Consider the following 20428-nt stretch of genomic DNA (forward strand, 5'->3'; position numbering starts at 1 on the left):
AATAATGTATGCCTCAGCACCGAAGAACCCACATAGGTTTAACACATTTTTATGACTACAAGTACATTACCGATTTACCAGCAACAGATCATCCGGCGCCACTTTTAATCTGGACAAAATTACAAGACTATTTTTATGTCAAAATAGTTGGCAACCACAAATATCATATGTAGCGCATGCTCATTTATGTTGTTTACACTGCAGTTGTTGGTGGCGATCCCTTGATTCTGTGCTTTTCTTAGCATATTTTGCTAACAGTTAACCCTAGGTATGGCTAGTGATTAGTGCTGCAGCTCCAGTAGTTCTGAAATTTACCAACAGACCATGGTGGGCCAGAAGTACAGGTACCATCCGACTTACGACCGAGCTTGGTTCTGACCAACTGGTCGTAAGTCAAAATGGACGTAAGTCGAACCTTTGAAAATTGCCGACATACTGGGTAGGGCATAATGTCAAACCTTTGCTATATAAACTACCTACTGTACTGTAATGTTTACCAACCTACTACCTATCAATTTTTTTTTTATATCTGATAAATATCCATTTGGTGCCTATTTGGTATGCTATAATAAGTGAACCAATGTGAATTTTTCCCATTTTTATTATGTGTGTAGGGATTATGATTGATTGTTTTGGTTTTTGAGCAAATTTACTTCTTTTTGCATATGACTGTTTGCTATATACATGTATGTGTGGAACTCATTTGAGTACCCATTACTCAGTAGGTTTGCTTTATAGACCAGAAATGCATCTTTTCCATATATAACTTGTATATGCACACACAGACACATGCACGCATGCATGCACGCACAAGTTCCTAACTCAAATTTTCAGTCTCTTCCTGGGTGAAATATGGCAGCAGGGTAGATCACACTGTTCAGTTTACGTCTTTGTGAAATATCGTGGCAAGTTTCAGCAGTCGCTCGTTCCATTTTGTTGTTGTTTTCTAAATGTGTTGTTGTGATTTTTTGGTAACAAAATAAAATCTTTGAATGGGAATCATTCTTCAGTAATTTGTTCCAGCAGGGCAGACAGTTAACCAAAATTTTTACGTTGAGGTTCTGAGATATTTGATGGAAGACATGAGAAGGAAATATCCAGCGTTGTGGGTGTCCATTGATTGATTCATTCACCACGATAATACCCCTACTCACATGGTACATTATGTCCAGCATTTTCTGGCGAAAAACAACATGGTAGTCATCCCACACCCTACTTCCCTCATCTAGCCCTCTATGACTTTTCTTCTCTTCCTAAAAACAAAAATAGCATTCAGGCGGGCAGTGTATTAACAACATGGAGGAAATTCAAGCAAAACTGCAGGCCATGCTAGATGCCATTAGGTAAGAAAGAGTTCCAGAAATGTTTTGAGAAGTGGCAGAGGAATTGGGATCAGTGTATAGCCTCCCAAGGAGAGTACTTCCAGGGAGACAGCTTCAACGAGGGATTAGGTAAGCCTATATTTTCCTTTCGCGGTAGTCAGGGAATTATATAATAGTACCTTGAGTACATGTGTGTATACTCACCTATGTGCTGTTGCGGGGGTCAAGTGAGTGAGTGAATGAATGAGAGAGAGAAAGAAAATGAATGAATAAATGAGAAAACAAGAATGAATGAATTAATGAATGAGAATGAATGAATGAGACAGAATATTTGTCAACAGATTTACAAATGTAATTATTATTTTGCCTTCCAGAAAAAGGAGAAAAAAAAATTGGAAAAAAGTGATGAGGCAAGCATAAAAACTGAAGACGACAGCGAGTGTTCAGACACTGACTTAGAGGGTCTCTCTGAAGATGAATTTCTGCCAGATGTAAAGACTAAAGGTGAGCAGCATCACCCAGTGTTTGTCTCACTGTAGTGTAGCATCACCCAATGTTTGTCTCACTGTAGTGTAGCATCACCCAATGTTTGTCTCAGGATTAAGCTCTTATTGGTTATTCATTGCAAGGACTAGTGGGAGGTTGATCTTCTGTCCACTACTCATGCTTAGAATTAACAGATATTGTGTTTTGTAAGGGTGTTCATGTGACCTGGAGTGTATGGCTGTAAAGAATATGAAGGCACAGTACTGTGAGTGGAACAGTACACAAATAACCAGCACATAGGAGAAAGAAACTCATGACATTTTGGTCTGATTTGGACCATTAACTAGTCACACACTACTAGTTAATGGTCCAAGTCGGACTGAAATGTCATTATAAGTTTCTTTCTCCTCTGTGTGGGTTATTTGTGTACAGCTATAACAACTGTCTCTCTCTTATCTGTTAGGTTGCTGGGGGTGTCATCCTTCCTCTGGCTTGTAGTGTTCTTTTAATTCCCTCATTTCTTGTTAACAGATCAATTAAAACAAAGAGAGAATGAAGTCAAACGAAAAGCAAAATTAAACGACGAGCCAGTAAAAAGGAGAAAAACACTAAAAGAAATCCAGCAAGAAAAAGTTGATGCTGAATTTTTTGAAGATGCTCCTCCATGTGTTAGTGACTCCACATTCTTAGAGATGAACTTCTCAAGATCAATATTTAAGGTGTGTGATTCTGATCTTATTCATCCATTAATCTCTTAATATTCCAGGGATCATTGAGGTGCTGGCCCAGTCTCCAAGCTCTTGAATGGAAAAGAACTATTACAAAAATGAGAACTAATATGAAATGCAGGAGAGTAGATGAGTGTATGATAAATGTAAGTTTAAGTTTGTAAGATTACTTGTCATCTTCCATGTTATTTTTTTATTATTATCACACTGGCCAATTCCCACCAAGGCAGGGTGGCCCAAAAAAGAAAAACTTTCACCATCATTCACTCCATCACTGTCTTGCCAGAAGGGTGCTTTGCACTACAGTTTTTAAACTGCATCATTAACACCCCTCCTTCAGAGTGCAGGCACTGTACTTCCTATCTCCAGGACTCAAGTCCGGCCTGCCGGTTTCCCTGAACCCCTTCATAAATGTTACTTTGCTCACACTCCAACAGCACGTCAAGTATTAAAAACCATTTGTCTCCATTCACTCCTATCAAACACGCTCACGCATGCCTGCTGGAAGTCCAAGCCCCTCGCACACAAAACCTCCTTTACCCCCTCCCTCCAACCTTTCCTATGCCTACCCCTACCCCGCTTTCCTTCCACTACAGACTGATACACTCTTGAAGTCACTCTGTTTCGCTCCATTCTCTCTACATGTCTGAACCACCTCAACAACCCTTCCTCAGCCCTCTGGACAACAGTTTTGGTAATCCCGCACCTCCTCCTAACTTCCAAACTACGAATTCTCTGCATTATATTCACACCACACATTGCCCTCAGACATGACATCTCCACTGCCTCCAGCCTTCTCCTCGCTGCAACATTCATCACCCACGCTTCACACCCATATAAGAGAGTTGGTAAAACTATACTCTCATACATTCCCCTCTTTGCCTCCAAGGACAAAGTTCTTTGTCTCCACAGACTGCTAAGTGCACCACTCACTCTTTTCCCCTCATCAATTCTATTTCTTATTATGGGGAAAATTATTTCGCCATTCGGCAATTTCGTCATTCGGTAGACTCCTTGGAACGGATTAATCACGAAACTTGGGGGGATCCACTGTAGTGTACACTCATACTTCCTTTAAAATATTTGTAGTCTTAATAGTCTTAATGTATGATGGAAGGTGAATAGTATTTATATGTAGAAAGTCAGGTGTGGTAGGTATCGTAGCCCATCTAGCCACTCCACCCACACATTATATACTTGGCATTTAAAGTGCCCTAGAGCGATAAAATGCATATACAGTACACTCATTACTTACCTTGAAATATATGTAGTCTTAATGTAGAGTGAGAGGTAAGTAGACGAGATAAAACAAATAAACAAGAGAGAGAGAGGATGAGTACATGAGAGAGGACAGATGTGGAGTTACGTAAACAAACCAGCTGAATGCGTATGGCTTTAGTTCACTCCGGCAAGCCAAATAGAAAAACATCTCATATTTATGTTAATTTATTCTACTATTGATGTACTTATCATGGTTATTTGTTACATAGCATGTTTATTATATAATTTTGAAAAATATATCATAGATGGATTAAGCAAAATGTCTATATAAACATTTTATTTTTTTTTTTTTATTATCACACCGGCCGATTCCCACCAAGGCAGGGTGGCCCGAAAAAGAAAAACTTTCACCATCATTCACTCCATCACTGTCTTGCCAGAAGGGTGCTTTACACTACAGTTTTTAAACTGCAACATTAACACCCCTCCTTCAGAGTGCAGGCACTGTACTTCCCATCTCCAGGACTCAAGTCCGGCCTGCCGGTTTCCCTGAATCCCTTCATAAATGTTACTTTGCTCACACTCCAACAGCACGTCAAGTATTAAAAACCATTTGTCTCCATTCACTCCTATCAAACACGCTCACGCATGCCTGCTGGAAGTCCAAGCCCCTCGCACACAAAACCTCCTTTACCCCCTCCCTCCAACCCTTCCTAGGCCGACCCCTACCCCGCCTTCCTTCCACTACAGACTGATACACTCTTGAAGTCATTCTGTTTCGCTCCATTCTCTCTACATGTCCGAACCACCTCAACAACCCTTCCTCAGCCCTCTGGACAACAGTTTTGGTAATCCCGCACCTCCTCCTAACTTCCAAACTACGAATTCTCTGCATTATATTCACACCACACATTGCCCTCAGACATGACATCTCCACTGCCTCCAGCCTTCTCCTCGCTGCAACATTCATCACCCACGCTTCACACCCATATAAGAGCGTTGGTAAAACTATACTCTCATACATTCCCCTCTTTGCCTCCAAGGACAAAGTTCTTTGTCTCCACAGACTCCTAAGTGCACCACTCACTCTTTTTCCCTCATCAATTCTATGATTCACCTCATCTTTCATAGACCCATCTGCTGACACGTCCACTCCCAAATATCTGAATACGTTCACCTCCTCCATACTCTCTCCCTCCAATCTGATATTCAATCTTTCATCACCTAATCTTTTTGTTATCCTCATAACCTTACTCTTTCCTGTATTCACCTTTAATTTTCTTCTTTTGCACACCCTACCAAATTCATCCACCAATCTCTGCAACTTCTCTTCAGAATCTCCCAAGAGCACAGTGTCATCAGCAAAGAGCAGCTGTGACAACTCCCACTTTGTGTGTGATTCTTTATCTTTTAACTCCACGCCTCTTGCCAAGACCCTCGCATTTACTTCTCTTACAACCCCATCTATAAATATATTAAACAACCACGGTGACATCACACATCCTTGTCTAAGGCCTACTTTTACTGGGAAAAAATTTCCCTCTTTCCTACATACTCTAACTTGAGCCTCACTATCCTCGTAAAAACTCTTCACTGCTTTCAGTAACCTACCTCCTACACCATACACTTGCAACATCTGCCACATTGCCCCCCTATCCACCCTGTCATACGCCTTTTCCAAATCCATAAATGCCACAAAAACCTCTTTAGCCTTATCTAAATACTGTTCACTTATATGTTTCACTGTAAACACCTGGTCCACACACCCCCTACCTTTCCTAAAGCCTCCTTGTTCATCTGCTATCCTATTCTCCGTCTTACTCTTAATTCTTTCAATTATAACTCTACCATACACTTTACCAGGTACACTCAACAGACTTATCCCCCTATAATTTTTGCACTCTCTTTTATCCCCTTTGCCTTTATACAAAGGAACTATGCATGCTCTCTGCCAATCCCTAGGTACCTTACCTTCTTCCATACATTTATTAAATAATTGCACCAACCACTCCAAAACTATATCCCCACCTGCTTTTAACATTTCTATCTTTATCCCATCAATCCCGGCTGCCTTACCCCCTTTCATTTTACCTACTGCCTCACGAACTTCCCCCACACTCACAACTGGCTCTTCCTCACTCCTACAAGATGTTATTCCTCCTTGCCCTATACACGAAATCACAGCTTCCCTATCTTCATCAACATTTAATATAAACATTTTATACGGCATTTAATGTATCTCAGAGTGGTTATTATTGTGTGTTATTATTATTATCATTATTAATATGGCATCTTCAAGACTAATAAAACAGTCTTAGTGATTTTAATGTGTACCTGCATGCCAACACAGTGTGTAAGTTTACTTAGGTACAGGTACACATAAGTATAATTATCAGAGTACACCTACCATCTGACTTACGACCTGCTCGACTTGCGACCACTCGACTTACGACCGTGTTTTTTATGCCAAATTTCTGGGAAATAAACAACTATTTGTGTTGTACACAGTGTTTATCCTAATGTTTTGTTGATATTCAGTAGTAAAGTTCGACTTACGACCATTTCTACTTACGACCGGTTTCTCGGAACTGAACTCAGTCATAAGTCGGATGGTAGGTGTATATGTTAAAACCTAGGTAGTAGGTTGGTAGACAGCAACCACCCAGGGAGGTACTACGGTCCTGCCAAGTGAGTGTAAAACAAAAGCCTGTAATTGTTTTACATGATGGTAGGATTACTGGTGTCCTTTTTTCTGTTTCATAAACATGCAAGATTTCAGGTACGTCTTGCTACTTCTACTTACACTTAGGTTACACTGTACATACATGTACAAGCATATATATACATACCCCTCTGGGTTTTCTTCTTTTTTCTTTCTAGTTCTTGTTCTTGTTTATTTCCTCTTATCTCCATGGGGAAGTGGAACAGAATTCTTCCTTCGTAAGCCATGCATGTTGTAAGAGGCAACTAAAATGCCAGGAGCAAGGGGCTAGTAACCCCTTCCCCTGTATATATTACTAAATGTAAAAGGAGAAACTTTCGTTTTTCCTTTTGGGCCACCCCGCCTCGGTGGGATACGACCGGTTTGTTGAAAAAAGAAGAAAGATGTGTAAAATATGAAATAACTTTAAAACACTTGAAATTTTGGAAGTTTCCAAACATAATGGAGAGATGCGGTACTCACGGAGAATGTAAACAAACCGGGTGGCGCGTGCCATATTAGAAAGACATGGGGAGCCGTATAGCGAGTTTTGGTCATAATTTGAAATTGCCGTATTGGCGGAATGTTGTAAAGCGGGGCTCTACTGTATACAGTACACTGCTGTACAGTGGAACCCCAAGTTTCGGCCATAATCCATTCCAGGAGCTAGGCCTAAGGTTGAAACGGCCTAAAGTCAAAGCAATATTTCCCCTAAGTAATAATGTAAATCCAATTAATCCATTCCAGACCCACAAAAATATTCGCAAAAAATACATTTTCTAAAGAATAACTATAGTGTTACATACACAAAACAATTATAAATACATATAGTACTTAAATGAGTAATGAAATAGATAAATAAACATTTAAATATACATTTAAAATCACATTCACTTACCTTTATTGAAGACTCTTGTTGGCATCTGGAAGATAGGAAGGAGGAGAGAGGGAGGACTTATTATTGCCTCAACCACTGCCTTTACCACTGTCTCCATCACTACCTCCACCACTGCCTCCACCACTTCCTCCGCCACTGCCTCCACCACTGCCTCAACCACTGCCTCCACCGCTAAGGCACACTGCCTCGTATTTTTGTACAATTTCTTCACTTCTATGGTGTTTCTCACTTTCTTTACCAAAGGGCTGCCACTACGAAGTTTCTTTGGGCCCATGGTTAATTATGTAGAAGTCACACTCAAACAAAAAGCACAAAACACAAGGAATTATATTGTGAAATGTTTGGATGAGCACGCAGGGTAGTGTTCACTCAAGGATAAACAAGCAGCCAGACTGACTCACGATGCCTGCGCGGGCAGGCGGACAGGTCTGGTATGCGGGTTGAAACACAAGGCACAGTGTGAAACTCAAGACAAAATTTAGCCGAGAAAAACGATCTAAACTCAAAGCTGCCAATACTCAGGGTGGCCGAAACTTGGGGTTCCACTGTATAAACATTTAAAAATATACCAGAAATATTATCAATGGAGCAAAGATGACATTAAAACAATATCAAAGATGGTTGACACAAACCCACTATCATAATAGTATCTCCTCACTCAGTGGTAAACTTGTTTAACGATGTGGGTGTAGGAACGGAACTCCATCATTAAGCGAGGAGAGGCTGTACACAAAATAAAACAGGATAAATAAGTATACAAGATATGATGTAGGGCGAAATGACAGTAGTTTGTTGGATTATGTATTCAACTCAAATTCAAATTCAAATTCAAAGTTTATTCTCTATAAGGATTACAATGCTGAGTTTACAGAAATTTGGTTATTGTTTGGTTTACATGTAGTAAAATTGTGATTACAGAGTGTACCACTAGAACACTTAGCATGGCTAGGCATTTCGGGCATACTTAGTTTTATTCTTAATTGTAAAATATTACAAATTATGAGGTAAGTTGGTATTATGGCTAAGTGACTAAATACTAGTTTGTGAGTTTAGCAATGTGAATGCTTTTGTTTTGGCACAGTACATAGTTTCAGTATTGGAGTATCACAGGATTCATTATTTTAAGACTGAGATTAATATTTCTGTTTATGGTCAAATGAGTGAGCGAGTGTAAGTGTGAACCACCAGGTGGTATTCGTGTAGTTAGTTGACGGGGTGTATCAGGGAGATAAGATGTTTTCTAATGGTAGTTTTGAAGGTGATGAATGTGTCTGCAGTTCTAGAGTTCTCAGGTAGGGTATTCCAGATTTTAGGGCCTTTGACATACATTGAATTTTTGTAAAGGTTTAGTCAGACACGGGGAATGTCATAGAGATGTTTGTGTCTGGTGTTATGCCTGTGGGTTCTGTCACAACTATCAAGAAAGCGTTTTAGGTCAAGGTTGATATTAGAGTTTAAGGCCCTCTAGATATAGATTGCACAGTAGTAAGTGTGGATGTACTGAACAGGGAGTAAGTTTCGATCTATGAAGAGTAGGGGGGGTGTGTTGCCAGGGATGGGATTTAGTGATTATTCTTACTGCAGCTTTTTGTTGGGTTATTATTGGCTTTAGGTGTGTTGCTGCAGTTGATCCCCAAGCACAAATAGCATAGGTGAGGTATGGATAAATAAGTGAGTGGTAGTGTATTGGTAGATTAAAGACTGCTGAGTAGTCTTCAGGATGTACATGTTTAGAGAGGGGCCACAGATATATCAGATCACTTTTTAGTTGTAGCTACACTGAGAGTAAAAGGTAGATGGGATACAAGGAGAATAGAAGCATCAGGGAAGAGAGAGGTGAAAGTTTATAAACTAAAAGAGGAGGCAGTTAGGGTAAGATATAAACAGCTATTGGAGGATAGATGGGCTAATGAGAGCATAGGCAATGGGGTCGAAGAGGTATGGGGTAGGTTTAAAAATGTAGTGATAGAGTGTACAGCAGAAGTTTGTGGTTACAGGAAAGTGGGTGCGGGAGGGAAGAGGAGCGATTGGTGGAATGATGATGTAAAGAGAGTAGTAAGGGAGAAAAAGTTAGCATATGAGAAGTTTTTACAAAGTAGAAGTGATGCAAGGAGGGAAGAGTATATGGAGAAAAAGAGAGAGGTTAAGAGAGTGGTAAAGCAATGTAAAAAGAGAGCAAATGAGAGAGTGGGTGTGATGTTATCAACAAATTTTGTTGAAAATAAGAAAAAGTTTTGGAGTGAGATTAACAAGTTAAGGAAGCCTAGAGAACAAATGGATTTGTCAGTTAAAAATAGGAGAGGAGAGTTATTAAATGGAGAGTTAGAGGTATTGGGAAGATGGAATATTTTGAGGAATTGTTAAATGTTAATAAAGGTAGGGAAGCTGTGATTTCGTGTATAGGGCAAGGAGGAATAACATCTTGTAGGAGTGAGGAAGAGCCAGTTGTGAGTGTGGGGGAAGTTCGTGAGGCAGTAGGTAAAATGAAAGGGGGTAAGGCAGCCGGGATTGATGGGATAAAGATAGAAATGTTAAAAGCAGGTGGGGATATAGTTTTGGAGTGGTTGGTGCAATTATTTAATAAATGTATGGAAGAGGGTAAGGTACCTAGGGATTGGCAGAGAGCATGCATAGTTCCTTCGTATAAAGGCAAAGGGGACAAAAGAGAGTGCAAAAATTATAGGGGGATAAGTCTGTTGAGTATACCTGGTAAAGTGTATGGTAGAGTTATTATTGAAAGATTTAGATAAGGCTAAAGAGGTTTTTGTGGCATTTATGGATTTGGAAAAGGCGCATGACAGAGTCGATAGGGGGGCAATGTGGCAGATGTTGCAGGTGTATGGTGTACAAGGTAGGTTACTGAAAGCAGTGAAGAGTTTTTACGAGGATAGTGAGGCTCAAGTTAGAGTATGTAGGAAAGAGGGAGATTATTTCCCAATAAAAGTAGGCCTTAGACAAGGATGTGTGATGTCACCGTGGTTGTTTAATATATTTATAGATGGGGTTGTAAGAGAAGTAAATGCGAGGGTCTTGGCAAGAGGCGTGGAGTTAAAAGATAAAGAATCACACATAAAGTGGGAGTTGTCACAGTTACTCTTTGTTGATGACACTGTGCTCTTGGGAGATTCTGAAGAGAAGTTGCAGAGGTTGGTGGATGAATTTGGTAGGGTATGCAAAAGAAGAAATTTGAAAGTGAATACAGGAAAGAGTAAGGTTATGAGGATAACAAAAAGATTAGGTGATGAAAGATTGGATATCAGATTGGAGGGAGAGAGTATGGAGGAGGTGAATGTATTCAGATATTTGGGAGTGGACATGTCAGAAGATGGGTCTATGAAAGATGAGGTGAATCATAGAATTGATGAGGGGAAAAGGGTGAGTGGTGCACTTAGGAGAATATGGAGACAAAGAACTTTGTCCTTGGAGGCAAAGAGGGCAATGTATGAGAGCATAGTTTTACCAACGCTCTTATATGGGTGTGAAGCATGGGTGATGAATGTTGCAGCGAGGAGAAGGCTGGAGGCAGTGGAGATGTCATGTCTGAGGGCAATGTGTGGTATGAATATAATGCAGAGAATTCGTAGTTTGGAAGTTAGGAAGAGGCGCGGGATTACCAAAACTGTTGTCCAGAGGGCTGAGGAAGGGTTGTTGAGGTGGTTCGGACATGTAGAGAGAATGGAGCGAAACAGAATGACTTAAAGAGTGTATCAGTCTGTAGTGGAAGGAAGGCGTGGTAGGGGTCGGCATAGGAAAGGTTGGAGGGAGGGGGTAAAGGAGGTTTTGTGTGCGAGGGGCTTGGACTTCCAGCAGGCATGCGTGAGCGTGTTTGATAGGAGTGAATGGAGACAAATTGTTTTTAATACTTGACGTGCTGTTGGAGTGTGAGCAAAGTAACATTTACGAAGGGATTCAGGGAAACCGGCAGGCCGGACTTGAGTCCTGGAGATGGGAAGTACAGTGCCTGCACTCTGAAGGAGGGGTGTTAATGTTGCAGTTTAAAAACTGTAGTGTAAAGCACCCTTCTGGCAAGACAGTGATGGAGTGAATGATGGTGAAAGTTTTTCTTTTTTGGGCCACCCTGCCTTGGTGGGAATCGGCCAGTGTGTTAATAATAAAATAGTAAAATAAAAAATTAAGTTGATTTGATAAAAGTGTAATTGCTTCATAATAATAATAATACAGTAGAAATATGAATATGTAATTACGTAGTTGTTTCTTCATCTGAAGCTCTTCCCTTTTTTCAGTCCAAAATCTTACAGTACAGTAGCAATATCCAACAATAATAACAATAAACTAAAAAATTCACCATTTAATAATGCCTTGGTTACTACTTTTCAGGCAATTGAGAGTTTAGGCTATGACAGCCCCACTCCCATCCAGGCAGCAACTATTCCTGTAGCACTTCAAGGTCGGGACATCTGTGGATGTGCTGCAACAGGGACAGGCAAGACAGCAGCATACATGCTGCCTATTCTGGAAAGATTACTCTACAAGCCATCAGAAGATATCGTAACTAGAGTGCTGGTATTAGTGCCTACTCGAGAACTAGGTGTGCAGGTAAGAATTTTGAAAGTGTTTTTTTTTTTTTTTTTTTTTTTTTTAATGCTTGAAAATTTTCTGCAAAATGTGAAAGCTGATTGGTAATTACTGTATTCTTGAATCACTGTTTATTAACGTATTAGTTTTTTATAAATTTATTGTTTCAGAAAAAAATTATCTATTTAACCCGTAAACGGTCCAAATCTATATGTATGTTCACTACCCCAGTGCCCCGAATATTTTGAAAAATAAGAAAAAAATTTTTTTTAATGAAAATAAAGAGCACATTTTTTTAAGTGTTATAGGATGAAAAAATAAAAAAATTAGGGTCAGTACTTGCTGAGATACGAGGCTGCAAAGTTGGCACTTAATGCTCACCTGACGGCAACATAGAGTCATGCCGCTTGCAGAAGTGTTGCTGATATACCATTTTTTCTTTTTTTTTATATTTTATACAATTTTCATGTTCTGATAATTACAATTTATTATAGTTCCTGTCATTTCATAACCAATCTTTGTTCTGACACTAATATTAGGTACTGAAATTATACTCAAATTGTCACAAACACATTGAAAGGTGGACATTTACACCTGCCTTGGTCATTTACTATTGTCTAGGAATTTTTTTTTTTTTTTTTTTCTCTCCAACAAGTCCTTCGTCTCCCACCGAGGCAGGGTGACCCAAAAAAGAAAGAAAATCCCCAAAAAGAAAATACTTTCATCATCATTCAACACTTTCACCACACACATTATCACTGCTTCTGCAGAGGTGCTCAGAATACAACAGTTTAGAAGCATATACGTATAAAGATACACAACATATCCCTCCAAACTGCCAGTATCCCAAACCCCTCCTTTAAAGTGCAGGCATTGTACTTCCCATTTCCAGGACTCAAGTCCGACTATATGAAAATAACCGGTTTCCCTGATTTTTTTTTTTTTTTTTTTAACAAGTCGGCCGTCTCCCACCAAGGCAGGGTGACCCAAAAAAGAAAGAAAATCCCCAGAAAGAAAATACTTTCATCATCATTCAACACTTTCACCACACTTGCACATTATCACTGTTTTTGCAGAGGTGCTCAGAATACAACAGTCTAGAAGCATACAAATATAAAGATACACAACATATCCCTCCAAGCTGCCAATATCCCAAACCCCTCCTTTAAAGTGCAGGCATTGTACTTCCCATTTCCAGGACTCAAGTCCGACTATATGAAAATAATCGGTTTCCCTGAATCCCTTCACTAAATATTACCCTACTCACACTCCAACAGATCGTCAGGTGGCAAGTACCATTCGTCTCCATTCACTCCTATCTAACACGCTCACGCACGCCTGCTGGAAGTTCAAGCCCCTTGCCCACAAAACCTCCTTTACCCCCTCTCTCAAACCCTTTCGAGGACGACCCCTACCCCGCCTTCCTTCCCCTATAGATTTATATGCTTTCCATGTCATTCTACTTTGATCCATTCTCTCTAAATGACCAGACCACCTCAACAACCCCTCTTCTGCCCTCTGACTAATACTTTTATTAACTCCACACCTTTTCCTAATTTCCACACTCCGAATTTTCTGCATAATATTTACACCACACATTGCCCTTAAACAGGACATCTCCACTGCCTCCAACCGTCTCCTCGCTGAATCCCTTCACTAAATATTACCCTGCTCACACTCCAACAGATCGTCAGGTCCCAAGTATCATTCGTCTCCATTCACTCCTATCTAACACGCTCATGCACGCTTGCTGGAAGTCCAAGCCCCTCACCCACAAAACCTCCTTTACCCCCTCTTTCCAACCCTTTCGAGGACGACCCCTACCCCTCTTTCCTTCCCCTATAGATTTATATGCTTTCCATGTCATTCTACTTTGATCCATTCTCTCTAAATGACCAAACCACCTCAACAACCCCTCTTCTGCCCTCTGACTAATGCTTTTATTAACTCCACACCTTCTCCTAATTTCCACACTCCGAATTTTCTGCATAATATTTACACCACACATTGCCCTTAGACAGGACATCTCCACTGCCTCCAACCGTCTCCTCGCTGCTGCATTTACCACCCAAGCTTCACATCCATATAAGAGTGTTGGTACTACTATACTTTCATACATTCCCTTCTTTGCCTCCATAGATAACGTTTTTTGACTCCACATATACCTCAACGCACCACTCACCTTTTTTCCCTCATCAATTCTATGATTAACCTCATCCTTCATAAATCCATCCGCCGACACGTCAACTCCCAAGTATCTGAAAACATTCACTTCTTCCATACTTATATATCCAATTTTTCTTTATCTAAATCATTTGATACCCTCATCACCTTACTCTTTTCTATGTTCACTTTCAACCTTTTTTCCCTCATCAATTCTATGATTAACCTCATCCTTCATAAATCCATCCGCCGACACGTCAACTCCCAAGTATCTGAAAACATTCACTTCTTCCATACTCCTCCTCCCCAATTATATATCCAATTTTTCTTTATCTAAATCACCTTTGACTAACCCTCATCAAACTCATTAACCTTTGCTTTTTCTATTAGAATCTCCCATAAGCACAGTATCATCAGCAAAAAGTAACTGTGTCAATTCCCATTTTGAATTTGATTCCCCATAATTTAATCCCACCCCTCTCCCGAACACCCTAGCATTTACTTCTTTTACAACCCCATCTATAAATATATTAAACAACCATGGTGACATTACACATCCCTGTCTAAGACCTACTTTTACCGGGAAGTATTCTCCCTCTCTTCTACACACCCTACCCTGAGCCTCACTATCCTCATAAAAGCTCTTTACAGCATTTAGTAACTTACCACCTATTCCATATACTTGCAACATCTGCCACATTGCTCCTCTATCCACTCTATCATATGCCTTTTCTAAATCCATAAATGCAATAAAAACTTCCCTACCTTTATCTAAATACTGTTCACATATATGCTTCAATGTAAACACTTGATTTACACATCCCCTACCCACTCTGAAGCCTCCTTGCTCATCCGCAATTCTACATTCTGTCTTACCTCTAATTCTTTCAATTATAACCCTACCGTATACTTTTCCTGGTATACTCAGTAAACTTATTCCTCTATAATTTTTACAATCTCTTTTGTCCCCTTTCCCTTTATATAAAGGGACTATACATGCTCTCCGCCAATCCCTAGGTACCTTCCCCTCTTTCATACATTTATTAAACAAAAGTACCAACCACTCCAACACTACATCCCCCCCTGCTTTTAACATTTCTGTCATGATCCCATCAGTTCCAGCTGCTTTACCCCCTTTCATTCTACGTAATGCCTCACGTACCTCCCCCACACTTACATTCTGCTCTTCTTCACTCCTAAAAGATGGTATACCTCCCTGGCCAGTGCATGAAATTACTGCCTCCCTTTCTTCCTCAACATTTAAAAGTTCCTCAAAATATTCTCGCCATCTACCTAATACCTCCCTCTCCCCATCTACTAACTTCCCTACTCTGTTTTTAACTGACAAATCCATACTTTCCCTAGGCTTTCTTAACTTGTTTAACTCAATCCAAAATTTTTTCTTATTTTCATTAAAATTTCTTGACAGTGCCTCTCCCGCTCTTTCATCTGCTCTCCTTTTGCACTCTCTCACCACTCTCTTCGCCTTTCTTTTACTCTCCATATACTCTGCTCTTCTTATAACACTTCTGCTTTGTAAAAACCTCTCGTAAGCTACCTTTTTCTCTTTTATCACACCCTTTACTTCATCATTCCACCAATCACTCCTCTTTCCTCCTGCCCCCACCCTCCTATAACCACAAACTTCTGCCCCACATTCTAATACTGCATTTTTAAAACTATTCCAACCCTCTTCAACCCCCCCACTACTCATCTTTGCACTAGCCCACCTTTCTGCCAACAGTCGCTTATATCTCCCCCGAACTTCCTCCTCCCTTAGTTTATACACTTTCACCTCCCTCTTACTAGGAATATATACAAATTATTTATAGGTCCCAGCAATGTTTTGGATACATGGGAGTATAGAAGAAGAAGAAGGAAGAAATTCCCTTGAAGCAATGTGCAAGACAAGTGCTCAGTGACAAGCATCCGGGAGGGCAGTGATAAGATCAGATATGAGATGACATTTGATGGGCTCCAGCGAGGGTGCAGAGATAAAGGATGACATTTGATGAGCTGGTATCTCTGATTATCTGTCTCTCTGTCTTATTTCTGTCTGCTTGTCTCTTTCCATCTCTCTGCTTGTTTCTCTGTCTGTATCAGAGAGAGCCCTGTGAATTAACAGGTATTCTTATGCATTATATCTACAAGCACAGTATAGCACTTTGGATTTTTTTAGGGTATCCTAGGTAATTTACATTATGTATAATTTTATTTGTGTGTACCTGTGAGACATATAGACAGAGACATATAGACAGAGACAGAGATAGACAGAAACAGAGACAGAGACAGATAGACAAATCCTAAACTTGGGGTTAACATCACTTTCCTCTTAAAAGGGGAGTGTTAATATGACATTACATCAGTAAATCCTTGGTGTTTGCCCCACTGTTTGCTCTATCTGGTGCTCAATAAAATTGGCACTCCCAGAAGGTACTAAGTGGTGCAAGATTTTTTTAATATGATGTACACTGAGTGTTAAGACCCATTCTGTGCTGATCAGGCATCTCAGGCCAATCGTGCCAAATTTGGAGTCAGGAAAAATAAAACGTATATTTACGTTTGGGGCACTAGCGGTAAGAACATATATATACGTTTGGACTGTTTATTTTATTATTTTATTATCACACTGGCCGATTCCCACCAAGGCAGGGTGGCCCGAAAAAGAAAAACTTTCACCATCATTCACTCCATCACTGTCTTGCCAGAAGGGTGCTTTACACTACAGTTTTTAAACTGCAACATTAACACCCCTCCTTCAGAGTGCAGGCACTGTACTTCCCATCTCCAGGACTCAAGTCCGGCCTGCCGGTTTCCCCGAATCCCTTCATAAATGTTACTTTGCTCACACTCCAACAGCACGTCAAGTATTAAAAACCATTTGTCTCCATTCACTCCTATCAAACACGCTCATGCATGCCTCCTGGAAGTCCAAGCCCCTCGCACACAAAACCTCCTTTACCCCCTCCCTCCAACCTTTCCTAGGCCGACCCCTACCCCGCCTTCCTTCCACTACAGACTGATACACTCTTGAAGTCATTCTGTTTCGCTCCATTCTCTCTACATGTCCGAACCACCTCAACAACCCTTCCTCAGCCCTCTGGACAACAGTTTTGGTAATCCCGCACCTCCTCCTAACTTCCAAACTACGAATTCTCTGCATTATATTCACACCACACATTGCCCTCAGACATGACATCTCCACTGCCTCCAGCCTTCTCCTCGCTGCAACATTCATCACCCACGCTTCACACCCATATAAGAGCGTTGGTAAAACTATACTCTCATACATTCCCCTCTTTGCCTCCAAGGACAAAGTTCTTTGTCTCCACAGACTCCTAAGTGCACCACTCACTCTTTTTCCCTCATCAATTCTATGATTCACCTCATCTTTCATAGACCCATCCGCTGACACGTCCACTCCCAAATATCTGAATACGTTCACCTCCTCCATACTCTCTCCCTCCAATCTGATATTCAATCTTTCATCACCTAATCTTTTTGTTATCCTCATAACCTTACTCTTTCCTGTATTCACCTTTAATTTTCTTCTTTTGCACACCCTACCAAATTCATCCACCAATCTCTGCAACTTCTCTTCAGAATCTCCCAAGAGCACAGTGTCATCAGCAAAGAGCAGCTTTAGGATCCAATATGTTTCCATTTGAGCATTTGATTTTCTTCCCTGAAAAGTAACAACTGTTGAGGGCAACAGCCCGTAATGTTAAGATTTTCCTGCCACTAAACAGTGCATATACAGGCACTCCTCTCTTAACGACCGTTTTCACTTACGACCAACTCTCCGACCAGTCGGTATACTATATACAGAACAGTCAGTGTACTGTTTACAGTATAGTATACAGTACACTACTGTATAAACATTTAAAAATACAGTGGACCCTTGACCAACGATTTTAATCTGTTCCAGAGAGCTCGTCCTTAGCCGAATTTATCGTTAGCCGAATTAATTTTCCCCATAAGAGATAATGGAAATCCAATTAATCCGTTCCAGACAGCCAAAGCATTAAAAAAAATTATTTTTTTTACATGAAATAGTATATATATTTACCTACAAAGAAAACAATTAGATATGCACAATAAATGCATAAATAAATACTAAAATGACACCTTTTTTTGAAAAGTATTGATGAGTGATGAGACACTGTTTTTCTTGAACACTCTGGGATTTTCAGAGTGATACATGAGTAAAGGCTTCATTTTGCAATCCCCACTAGCATTACAATAAAGCATGAGAGTTAGCCTGTCTTTCATAGGCTTGTGTCCTGGGAGTGCCATTTCCTCCTGAGTAATGTAGGTCCTGTTTGGCATTTTCTTCCAGAACAGGCCTGTTTTGTCACAATCGAACACTTGTTGGGGTGGAACTTTTCAGCTTCGCCATGCCTTATCACACTGTGTATGCCACTATGATTCTTAACCCTTTCAGGGTTTCGGCTGTACTAGTACGGCTTACGTGCCAGGGTCCTTGACATACTAGTGCTCATAAATTCTAGCACCTTCAAATCTAGTGAGAGAAAGCTGGTAGGCCTACATATGAATGAATGGGTCTATGTGGTCAGTGTGCACAGTATAAAAAAAATCCTGCAGCACACAGTGCGTAATGTGAGAAAAAAAAAAACTTTGACCGTGTTTTTGGATTAAAACAGCGACTTTGCACTGTATTTTCATATGGTATTTATTGTTGTATTCTAGTTTTCCTGGTCTCAATTGATAGAATGGAAGACATATTACAGAAATTGAGATGATTTTGACTGGTTTTACAATGAAAAGTACCTTGAAATAGAGCTCAAAGTAGCAGAAATGTTCGATTTTTACCAAAGTTCAAAAGTAAACAAATTATGCTAAGCGTCCAATACACGTCAACTGGTGAGTCTAATATTCTTTCACAAGTGCGCCGATATTATTTATGCCATTTCTACACTTATGCAGTAGTCTACATAACAGTAAATCTTCTATTTTTTGTGAGAATAAAAATTCAAAATGGAAAGCAAAAGAATGTAAGAGGGGCGTGGGGACGTGACTAATGAATGGAGGAAATGTTATTTTAGTGCCAGGAAGGTCTTTCTTGTTTATTCTGGACCCTATTTGGAAATTGGCATCTTTTGAAATTTGTGTGAAATTGGCAAAATTGCTAAATTCTGAACACTGTATTGGATAGCTGAAATCAGTACATGGGTGGTTTCTTGTACTCATTCGATAGAAAAAATGGAGTTCTAGCGAAATAGGTATGATTTTTGTCGACTAGTACACTGGAATTGGCCGAAAATAGGGCTCAAAGTGGGCAAAATCACCGATGCGTAAACTTCGAGACCGCTAAATTTGCGAGAGCATAATTCCGTAAGTTTTCCATCAATTTCATACTTTTGGTGTCAGTATGATCGGGAAAAGATTCTCTATCTTTTCGTAAGAAGAAAAATCATTTTTTTTTTTTTTTTTTTTTTTTTTTTTTTAATTTGGATGACCCTGAGAACAAGTCTCTAAGAGGGCCTGTGGACCCTGAAAGGGTTAAATCTCTCAGACCAACCTTTGCTGGCCTTAAATTCACCAATATGAGCACTAGTTCCAGGCATTTTTTCCTGTTCACCTGGGTGTTAGTCGACTGGTGTGGGTCGCATCCTGGGAGACAAGATTAAGGACCTGAATGGAAATAAGTTAGACAATCCTCGATGATGCACTGACTTTCTTGGGCTATCCTGGGTGGCTGACCCTCTGGGGTTAATTGTTTCTCGTTAAGCCACACCAACAACACTCTCTCCACATCTTCAAGTAGTACAGCTGACCGTGGTAGAGCAGCTGCTGATGGTGGTGCAGCAGCAGCTGATGGTGGTGCAGCAACAGCAGCAGCTGACGGTGGTGCAGCAGCAGCTGATAGTGGTACAGCAGCAGCTGGTGGTGGTGCAGCAGCAGCTGACTGTGGTACAGCAGCAGCCAATGGTGGTGCAGCAACAGCAGCAGCTGACAGTGGTACAGCAGCAGCTGATGGTGGTACAGCAGCAGCTGACAGTGGTGCAGCAACTGACCGTGGTACAGCAGCAGCTGACGGTGGTACAGCAGCAGCCGACAGTGGTGCAGCAACAGCTGACAGTGATATGATAGTATTTCTCACCCTTTTTACCACAGGGTTGGCACTAGAAGCTTTCTTTGGGCCCTTGGTGGCTTATTTAGCAGTTACAAGCACTAAAAACAATGGAATAATACAAAATATATCGCATGTATGCGTGAAACCGTCCACCCTGGCTTGTAAATAATGGCACGCTACCTGAAGGCTGGGCAGCTGAGGCGCTCAGGCTGGCCGGACAGGCGGACGTGTTCGGGACGAATGTCCTTACCCGAGTTTTTCATCGTTGGTTGAGCC

The 20428-nt window shown here is 40.6% G+C and overlaps 1 protein-coding gene across 5 annotated transcripts in view; it reads left to right on the top strand.

The window, feature by feature from the left end:
* Rs1 (Dead-box helicase Rs1) overlaps positions 1-20428 on the top strand; it is a gene marked incomplete at its 3' end in the record, with an annotated part of 126584 nt that overhangs the window by 24706 nt on the left and 81450 nt on the right. For 3 of the 5 annotated variants that reach the window (XM_070099863.1, XM_070099862.1, XM_053795743.2), the window contains 4 exon segments: positions 1697-1826; positions 2340-2527; positions 7368-7532; positions 11695-11913. In XM_070099863.1, the coding sequence (XP_069955964.1) occupies positions 1697-1826; positions 2340-2527; positions 7368-7532; positions 11695-11913 (702 nt within the window). 5 annotated transcript variants of the gene reach the window in all.

This window comes from Cherax quadricarinatus, chromosome 69 (genome assembly GCF_038502225.1).
Source record: "Cherax quadricarinatus isolate ZL_2023a chromosome 69, ASM3850222v1, whole genome shotgun sequence".
Taxonomy (NCBI): domain Eukaryota; kingdom Metazoa; phylum Arthropoda; class Malacostraca; order Decapoda; family Parastacidae; genus Cherax; species Cherax quadricarinatus.